Below are 10,305 nucleotides of genomic sequence, written 5' to 3' on the forward strand. Positions count from 1 at the left end.
TACATGATCCAGAGGGTGTGGCTGTCGGCGGCGTAGCGCGGCTCGTCCCTCTGCGCCTGCGTCAGGGAAGAGTGGATGCGGGCGATCTCGGCACGCCGCACCGCTCCTTCGGGCACCGGTGGCACCGGTACGCCGGCGGCGCTCAGCCGCCAGGTCCCCGGCACCCGCATGTCCGGGGGCACCGGGTACTCAGCCTCGTAGAGCAGGCGCGCCTCCTGCTCTTGGAGGTGGCGGCGGCCGAAGCCGTTCGCCGCCATGCCGTCGCCTGGGTACCTCTCGGCCATGTTTCTCGTAGGCAGGAAGAGAGGAGTGTTGCTATCTACGCCGGAGAAGGTGGGAAATGAGAGTTGTGGCGTCCACCGGCGGGGAGGTCGCCTTTTATAGCCGTAGCGGGGCGGTGACGGGCTGCATGCCGGGCGATGCGTGGCTAGACGCGCATCGCGCGCCGCCCGTGAGAGGCATCAATGGAGGCTGACCGGCGCGGCAGCCTTCGCATTGATTCCCACGGGAACCGAGGCGATGAGGGCGATGAAGTGGCGTCTCGCTGACTCGACGGGCCCATCCGCTTTCGCGCCGAAACCACTCGCCCCGGCGTCCCCGGGCGCCCCCCAGCGCGACGGGTTCGATCTGGGTCCGCCAGCGCTAGTTTTGGCCCAAACTGGCGAAAAACGGACTCCTGGGGGCGCGACTGGGCCGATTTTTCGGCGCCGACGCAGCAAAAACTCCTTGGGAGGGCCTGCTGGGGGCGTGGCTGTAGATGCTCTGAGCTTCTGTGGTGCCTGCTCCTTGTATTGATTGCTATTCTCAAAGACACCGAATGGTAAGTAGGAAGAGCTTAATTTTTTTATTCCAATGATGAGTGATCAAGATTTGGCACATGAGAGAGTGTAACTATTAGTTTCCCTACTTCTTTTCCTTATAACTTATAAGTTACCATTCTTGAATCATTTCTGGAAATATCTAAACCATTTCTCAAATGGTATGTGTTACAAATCCCGACTTAGAAAGGGTCATTTTAGCAGAGCACAATTATTATACTTCCATTTGTTTCTTTGCTCGGCCGAGTTATCTAGTTATGTTATAGATATCCTTGCAAGTATGTGGTGTGTAGAAGCTTGATCCAACCAATATATTTTTCTGAACCATTTGGACCAAGTTGCTTTTAGGAGCTTGTTGCTTTCAGATTCTATAGGCCCCATGAAGATTTGAATCATGTCTGATATCTACCATGTTTCAAAGCTAAGTATTTGGATATCCATCCAAGTGAAGATGCTCTTCAATTTCCTATATCGTTTCAGATGCCACGGGTTATTAGGTGGAGTTTCCTGTACCACCATGTGGTGACCATAAACTTGCAATAAAAGCATATCAGAAAATCGCATCGCATAGTGGTACATAGCTTCATAAAACTGTCATACATTATTTTCTTGGTATGCTTTTCCATGACATTATTTTTTATGCCATGAGAATGTGACTAATGTAATTCTTGAGTTATTATACTATCAGGTGATTTTCATTGTTGTTCTTGCATATAGATACATGTGTGACAACATTTGGTCTTTATTTTATCCATTTCCACTGTACTTTAAGGTCACATTTTGGTTGGGCCCATGTATTTATGTGAAGGATTACTTAAATGAACTGCAAAGTAGACCATTGCAGTTTCATTATTTTTTATGTTTAGCATTCTTATCCCTACTACATGTCTTACTATTTGATGCACGAATCTCTACGTGCTAAAAAGAAAGTAAATACAAATCAGCTTTATCACGAACATACTTGGGCATTTGATTAAAATGGATGATTTCTATTGTGCCTACATTACATGCTTGCTATTTAAAATACTATGAGCAAACCGAGGGTTTGCATATTTTCAGATGAATGTATATCCTAATATCCGAACAAACATGTGATAACATTGTTCATAAATAATGTAGCTTTTCTGATCGGTAGAAGCTTTTTTTCTAAAATTTGCAGATTATAGAAGCTCAGTTTACCTATACCAATATAAAAAGATCCAAAAGGGCAGATCCAGCTGATCTCGACCATCAAACTAAGTCAATCCAACGACCTAGACTGCTCCAATGACGAGCGTCAACGTGTTTAACGTGCAATTAATATAATACCAAATATAGCACTAATCACAAAATTAACACATAAATAATAGCATACCTAATATTCGCATGCAATTAATATATTGTCTAAATATTAATGTGTATTGCACGTGCGCATTTACTAGTGATTAGTAAAAGCTCATCTTGTTCATTTCAGGTATGCCGGTATTAGTGTGTGTTCAGTTAAATGGTCAGCCTAACTAGACTTGAGTTTGCATCTGTATCATATCGCAACGAAGGCATGCATTTTGCATACACCTCCCCTGGGTGTCAACTATAAGGTACCATCACAGACAAGATCATTGGTGCTTTTCTTCTTCGGGATTGGAGGATAACTTTTTGTTGCTATGTATTTGTTCTAGGAAAGGAACTGATGTTGAGCATCCAAGTAGAGATGTGGCCTCTCAATGAAACATTCTTTGTTCTAGCAAAAATCAAACAGTCTTTGTCAATGGTTGCGGACTTTTAGCATTGTAACCTGAACCGTTATTTGAAAAATTGAATTATTTCCCTAATATTTCATGAGTATTATTTATGTGGAATGTATGGGTGCGGCAACGCGCGTCTTCGTTGTGTAGTATTTTTTATAGAAGAAATTTCTAAGGACCACGCGGCAATCAGGGCTCGAACGTGAATGGGCTATAGTGTGGTCTTTGCAGGCCTAGCCAGCATCATGACACCATGTTCTCGTCGTAGTTATTTATTTGCTAATCCTAAATGAAAGTTACTTAGTGCAATACATGCCCAATGGGAAAAAAGAAATAGAGAACAAATTACAAATTTATACCATTTGACGGAAGCCTGTGTGAACCAACAACATTTTGACGCAGTAAGTGTCATATAGGGAATTCGCTGACGTAAGTCGGTCCGGGCAAGCACTAACAATTTATTCAAGAGTTGCCTCCGGTTTTTTTTTCTTGGGCAACGTATACATTTCAACACCACCATATGGCACTGAATCAAACTTCCTTTTTCCATTAGGTAAACTCAACCTCAGATCAAATAATAAATAAATAATCCTACCACAACTCCATAATAAATAAAATAATGTTTATGTGTGGAGGATGGGCGGGCTGGAGTAGGGCCCGTTGAGCCAGCCGTCGCTGATGTGCTTGTATGCTGCCTCGGTGAGGTGGATGCCGTCCCAGCTGAGGTGGTCGGCCGGGTTGGCGCACGCCGCCGCGCCCGGCATCCCGCACCGCGCTCTGTTGGCGTAGTTGTACTTGCCTCCCCCGGAGCCGCAGCACGCCTCGAAAACCGCGTTGAAACCTGCACACACACAGCACAACACCGTTGCGAGTTACTCCCTTCGTTTCAAAATAGATGACCCAACTTTGCACAACACCGTACTCTAATTGATTGATCACTACCTATAACGTGCATGAACAGTGTCCCGGTCGGCGCTGGTGCTGCATGCGTGCATGTGGACTGCCGGGTCGAGGCATGTGTTGGTTGGGCGTGTCAGTCAGTGTCCATCCACTGTTACTTGGCGATTATTATGTCAGCTCAAGAACTTATGTTGGAATGATTTTTTTCTGAATTATGTGAAGATCTTCTTCTACTCGCCGCCGCGCAGGACATCCAGGGACATATGCCCAGAGTGGGCATGCAAGTAGCACCACACTGATGCTGATGCCGATGCTGACAGTGACACTAGCTAGTGCCGTGTCCACTGCTGCTGCTAGCTCGTGCACAAACGCGGAATCTATCTATCCACACGTTATGCGTGGCTTGTCTGTCCCTGGCGTGTTAGTTAGACTTATTGCCGAAAGAAGATGCCCAACGGCTACCTAAGACTAAGAGTATTGGTCGGTCGGAAGGAAATTTGGGAACTACTCCGCGTGCACACGTACGTACCGTATTTCTTGGGGTTCTGGACCATGTCGTAGACGGCGGAGTAGAAGTCGCCGTACATGATCCGCGCCGCCCGGCCGTAGCGCTTCCGGAGGCGGGCGATCTTGGCCTGGAGCAGGTTGTTGTGGAACGTGGACAGATCGTTGAACTTGCGGAGGCAGCCGAGGCTGTCGTAGTCGGCGCTGCTGTTGGTGCCGTAGACGGTGAGGTAGATGGGGAAGCAGCCGATGGGGAGCACCCCGGGCACCACCACGTCCCTGGCCCCCATGCCCACCACCTTCTCCACGCCCCTGATGATGGTGTTGACGATCTTGGGCGTGTACCTCCTCGCCTGGTCCGCGCTGTAGTTGCCGAACAGCATCGCGTTGTAGTCGTTCCCGCCGAACTCGCCGAACACCACCAGCGAGTCCCGCAGGTAGCGCTTGCAGGCGGCGGCGTCGCCGCACACGGTGGCCGTGATCTGCTGGAACCACTGGATTTGGAGGCTGATGGGCCCATTGTTCCAGATCTTGTCGGAGAGGCCGAGGCCCCGGAAGAAGGGCGCGTCCATGGCCGTCGCCCCCGTGATGGCCATGTTGGCGCCCTGCTTGAAGTCCGTGCCGTTCGCCTTGGACGGCGGTAGGAACGGCACCCCAAACTTGGTGCCTGCATGCAAACGTACGTCAAGCAAGAACGATTTATTTGAGCAAGATGGAGTGTGTGTGTGGAGAACCGAGCACATCACTTACTGAGGAAGTCGACGATGACGCGGCCGTCGGAGCACCGGCAGGTGGGGGTGCCGAAGTAGGTCTCGCCGTAGGGCGGCTGCGTGAACGTGATCGCCGTTGGCTTCCCGCTCGTGCACAGGTTGCCCGTGTCCGTGATCGAGTCGCCGAAGTTGAACACCGCGTTGTACTTCTGGGCCTGGGCTGACGCCGCGCCCGCAAGAAGCAGCAGGGCCAAGCATGGCAGCAGCTGCTGCCGCACCGCCGACGACCTCATCGTCCCAGCCGCTGGCTGCTGCGGACGAGAGAGCAGGAGAGGGAGGGAGGCACGCAAAGCGGCAAAGAAGAAAGCTACGGAAAGGAAAAGGAATGGGGATGCTTCATGCTTGGCCAGTGGCCGGGCTTTCTATAGCCCCCGTGACCCGCGCTTTAATCTGCTTTCGAATCTCTCGCCCGCCCGGCCGACCACACTCCAATGGCTGTGACTGAGAACGAGCGTCATGCATGTTACTCCTGTTAGAGTTTGAGCTGTTCATCTTATGTAATTAATTTTAACCTATCTCTATCTCTTTCTCCTCCCGTAGCTATCCCTGTCTCCTAAACCGAACCAGATCGGTATTCTCTCTGAACTTGTACGCTACGGCAAGGCACGTTCGCCTCAATATAAATACATACGATGCGGCTCCCTCGAGGAGTAGGAACGCTTATACCTATTCTTACATGGCATCAGAGCTAGCCTCTTCCCTATCATCTAGCGACACAACAAAAATAACCAGAACCCTAGCGCCCTTCCTTCGTCTTCATCATGAGTTCCAGCGTCGTCGGCCTCAACCTCGGCGCTCCTCCAACAGAGAAGTTCGCAAGGGGGAATTACCTCTTATGGAAGGCGCAAGTTCTGCCAGCCCTGCGAGGCGCGCAGGTGACCGATCTTCTCGACGGCAGCGATGCAACGCCGCCGAAAACAGTGGAGGTCGCCAAGGCGGACAAGACCACGACCATCGAGCCGAACCCACTGTATAGTCCATGGATTGCCAAAGATCAGCAGGTCCTAAGTTATCTGCTGAATTCGCTCACTCCAGAAATCCTCACGCAAGTTATTGGTAAGGAAAGTACCTTTGATCTATGGACCGCCCTTACCACAATCTTTGCTGTGCAGTCGCAATCGCGAATAACAAACTTGAGGATCGCCATCTCCAACACCAAGAAGGGCAACATGTCCAGCAATGCCTTCATCGCCAAGATGAAGAGCCTCGGAGACGAGCTTGCGGCAGCAGGTCGTCCGGTGACAGATGGAGAGATGGTGGACTACATCCTCGCCGGACTCGATAGGGATTACGATCCCATCGTCGCAGCAGTTGGCGCCATCAAAAACTCCATCACGGTTGATGACCTTTTCTCACAGATTTCCGCTTTCGGTCAGAGGATGGAGATGCTAGGCGACGGACCAGGCTTTCGTTCGTCAGCTAACGCCGTGTACAGGGGACGCGGCCAGTATCGGGGCAGAGGAGGCCGCGGACGAAGAGGACGTGGTCGTTCTGACTGTGCTCCTTCTCCTTCTGCTCGCAACGGTGGAAATAGCGGCTACCAGCAGCGTCAACGCCAGCCGCCACCACAGCAGTATCAGCAACATGAGGATGATTACCCAGAGTGCCAGATATGTTACAAATACCATGCTGGCGGCGCCAGGGACTGCTGGGATCGGTACAAGGAAGATCGTCGGGAAAAAAAGAAGGTCAACCTCGTCACCAACTCATATGGCATCGACACTAACTGGTATGCAGATTCGGGAGCTACCGAGCATATCACAGGAGAGCCTGACAAATTGACGATGCGGGAGAAGTATCATGGAGGTGATCAAGTGCACACGGCAAGTGGAGCTGGTATGGATATTACTCACATTGGTAACTCAATTGTTAAAACCCCTCAGAAAAATTTTCGTCTAAACAATGTCTTACATATCCCTCATGCATCGAAAAATCTTGTCTCTGTTCATCGTTTTACACTTGACGATAATGTTCTCATCATATTCTATCCTTATTCTTTTGTGATTAAGGATTTGGCAGCGAGGAGAGTCATTCTTAGAGGAAGATGCGAGGGAGGTCTTTATCCAATCATATCATCTTCTTCTTCGCCGGAGTCAAATAAACAATCTTGGAGTGTCACCAAACCATCTTCAGAAAAGTGGCATAGACGCTTGGGTCATCCATCTTCAGTCATAGTTCAACATGTCGTTAGCAAAAATAAACTTCCTTTTGTGTCTAGTATTGAGTCAGTTTGTGATGCGTGTCAACAAGAAAAAAGTCATCAATTACCATATCCCATCTCTACTAGTGTATCTACTGCTCCATTACAACTTATTTTTTTCAGATGTGTGGGGACCAGCCCCCACTTCAGTCGGTAGATTTTCTTATTATGTAAGCTTTATTGATGACTATAGCAAGTTTACTTGAATTTATTTGCTAAAGAAGCGATCCGATGTCTTTCAAGTTTTTAGCAACTTTCAAAGTCTTGTTGAACGTCAACTGAACTCTAAAATTCTTGCCATGCAAACGGATTGGGGAGGTGAGTATGAGAAACTAAATTACTTCTTCCAAAAGATTGGAATTTCTCACCATGTATCTTGTCCCCATGCTCACCAACAGAACGGTTCTGCTGAACGAAAGCATCGCCACATTGTTGAAGTAGGACTAGCATTGCTAGCTCATGCATCTATGCCTCTCAAATTCTGGGATGAGGCCTTTCTCGCCGCAACATACCTTATCAATATTAGACCCAGTAAAGTCATCAAATTTGAGAATCCTATCACTCGTCTTTTTGGTATTACTCCTGATTATACATCCCTCCGCATATTTGGTTGTGCATGTTGGCCGAATCTTCGACCATACAACACACGCAAACTTGCGTTTCATTCCAAACAATGTGTTTTCTTAGGTTATAGTCATATACACAAAGGGGTCAAATGTCTTGATGTCTCTACTGGCAGAGTCTTCATATCTAGGGATGTTGTTTTTGATGAATCTGTCTTTCTTTTCAAGTCACTTCATCCAAATGCCGGTGCCCTTCTTCGAAAATAAATTCTTCTACTTCCGGAGTTTGATCAAGGGGGTGATAACAATTGTACTAACCAATGTGCTAATATTCCTTCTAGTTCTACTCCGAGTACTTTGTCTGTGCAGGTGCATGAAGAAAACGGCGTTCAAAGGGGCCAAGATGATCAAAATCCGGTACAAATTGACCCTATATTTCATGTGTTTGAAGAAGAAGCAGCAGGTGCAGAACACGAGGAGGATGCGGCGGTGCCTTCCACGCTTGTGCGCCGATCCGCCTTGGATCACGGGCGGAGATCCGCGCGGAATCACACGCCTGTCAGCCAACAGGAGAATCAGGCATCCCCAGCCCGCTCCGCGTCTGCCACGTCAGCGCACATGCGGGGGATAGGAGACGACGCGGGATTTCCCTCGTCCGGCATGCGCATGCAGGGGACAGGAGCAGCAGTTTCGGGATCCTCTGCTCCGGATTACTCTGTGGACCCAACCGTTGCTAGCTCAGGTCAGGCCACACCAGGGTCCACTAGATCCGGTGCACCAGCACAGTCTACACACATGGATGGATCTCCTGGATCTTCTGCCACCAGCTGATCTGTGCAATCTTCTGTGCAGCAGCAAGAACAGCCTGCTACCACCTCAAGGGTCATGACCCGGCTACAAAAAGGTACTAGAAATCCCAAAATAAGAAGAGATGGTACTGTACCATATGGGATGTTATGTGTTTCAGGTGAACCAACAAAGTTGAGAGATGCACTTGGAGATCCTAAATGGAAAAGGGCTATGGATGAAGAGTATGATGCGCTCATGAAAAATAAAACATGGCACTTGGTGCCAAGTCAGAGAGGTAAAAATATTATTGACTGCAAGTGGGTCTATAGAATCAAAAGAAAAGCAGATGGCTCAACTTATAGATACAAAGCACGGCTAGTTGCCAAGGGATTCAAGCAACGGTATGGTATTGATTATGAAGATACCTTTAGCCCAGTTGTAAAAGTTGCTACTATAAGACTTGTGCTAGCCATTGCTGTTTCTAGGGGATGGAGTCTTCGACAGCTAGATGTTCAGAACGCGTTTCTGCATGGTGTTCTGGAAGAGGAGGTCTATATGAGGCAACCACCAGGATATGAAAACAAACAAACACCTCATTATGTTTGCAAGCTCGGCAAAGCTCTTTATGGTCTGAAGCAGTCACCTAGAGCATGGTTCTCAAGGCTAAGTTCACAGTTGAAGCATCTTGGGTTTATTCCATCCAAGGCAGATACATCTCTCTTCATTTATAATAAGGCAAACACAATGATTTTTGTGCTCATATATGTGGATGATATTATAGTTGCAAGTTCTTCTCAAGATGCCACTAATGCTCTCTTGCATGATTTGAGTTCAGAGTTTGCTTTGAAGGATCTTGGTGATTTACATTTCTTCTTGGGCATTGAAGTTAAGAAGACTCAAGATGGCGTAGTGTTGAATCAAGAGAAATATGCCACTGAACTTCTAACTCATATGGGAATGAAGGATTGCAAACCCTCACCTACACCATTGTCTTCTTCAGAACAACTTTCAGCATATCAGGGAGAACCTCTTAATGCAGAGGAGAGCACAAAATATAGAAGTGTTGTTGGAGCCCTACAATACTTAACTTTGACATGGCCAGATATATCATTTGTTGTAAACAAGGTTTGTCAATATTTGCATGCTTCTACCTCTACTCATTGGACGTCTGTCAAACGGATTGTACGATACATTAAGCATACTGTGAGTTTGGGACTCCAGTTCAGACGTTCTAGTTCCACACTTGTCAGTGCCTTCTCTGATGCTGATTGGGCAGGATGTGTTGATGACAGAAAGTCAACTGGAGGATTTGCAGTGTTTTTTGGTTCAAATCTTATTTCTTGGAGTGCCAGAAAACAGGCCACTGTGTCAAGGTCAAGCATAGAGGCTGAATACAAATCACTAGTAAATGCAACTGCTGAATTATTTGGGTGGAATCTTTGCTTCATGAGCTAGGAATCAAGCAACTTCGTATATCTTGTCTATGGTGTGACAACTTGGGAGCAACCTATCTTTTTGCTAATCCAGTGTTTCATGGTAGAACCAAACACATTGAAATTGATTTTCACTTTGTGCGTGAAAGAGTTGCAGAGAAGAAGTTGGATATACGGTTCATTCCATCCAAGGATCAAGTGGCTGATGGATTCACCAAAGCTTTGCCAGCCAAGTCTTTTGAAGAGTTCAAGAGAAATCTTAACATAGGATAGTTTAAATTAAGGGAGGGTGTTAGAGTTTGAGCTGTTCATCTTATGTAATCTTAACCTATCTCTATCTCTTTCTCCTCCCGTAGCTATCCCTGTCTCCTAAACCGAACCAGATCGGTATTCTCTCTGGACTTGTACGCTACGGCAAGGCACGTTCGCCTCAATATAAATACATACGATGCGGCTCCCTCGAGGAGTAGGAGCGCTTATACCTATTCTTACAACTCCCTCCGTTTCGAATTACTTGTCGCAGATATGAATATATCTAGATGTATTTTAATTCTAGATACATCCATTTCTACAACGAGTAATTTGGAACGAAAGGAATACTACC

At 47.5% G+C, this 10,305-nt stretch overlaps 1 protein-coding gene across 1 annotated transcript; it reads right to left on the bottom strand.

Annotated features, from left to right (window-relative positions):
• Nucleotides 1-2,887: 2,887 nt before the first annotated feature.
• LOC125528295 (GDSL esterase/lipase At5g45910-like) lies at nt 2,888-5,133 on the bottom strand. The gene is made up of 3 exons (XM_048692791.1): nt 4,697-5,133; nt 3,972-4,613; nt 2,888-3,383 (listed from the first exon to the last, which is right to left on the bottom strand). Exons 1-3 carry the CDS (start codon nt 4,947-4,949, stop codon nt 3,166-3,168), a joined length of 1,113 nt encoding a protein of 370 aa, XP_048548748.1. The 5' UTR covers nt 4,950-5,133; the 3' UTR covers nt 2,888-3,165.
• Between the last annotated feature and the right edge of the window lie 5,172 nt (nt 5,134-10,305).

This window comes from Triticum urartu, chromosome 1 (genome assembly GCF_003073215.2).
Source record: "Triticum urartu cultivar G1812 chromosome 1, Tu2.1, whole genome shotgun sequence".
Classification (NCBI taxonomy): Eukaryota; Viridiplantae; Streptophyta; class Magnoliopsida; order Poales; family Poaceae; genus Triticum; species Triticum urartu.

Excerpts from the sequence above, each read along its gene's own strand:
- LOC125528295 (XM_048692791.1), bottom strand. The coding sequence starts at position 4,949 with ATGAGGTCGTCGGCGGTGCGGCAGCAGCTGCTGCCATGCTTGGCCCTG. Across the intron at positions 4,614-4,696 it reads CGTCATCGTCGACTTCCTCA|GCACCAAGTTTGGGGTGCCG; the intron begins GTAAGTGATGTG and ends GTTTGCATGCAG. Across the intron at positions 3,384-3,971 it reads CCAGAACCCCAAGAAATACG|GTTTCAACGCGGTTTTCGAG; the intron begins GTACGTACGTGT and ends GTGTGTGTGCAG.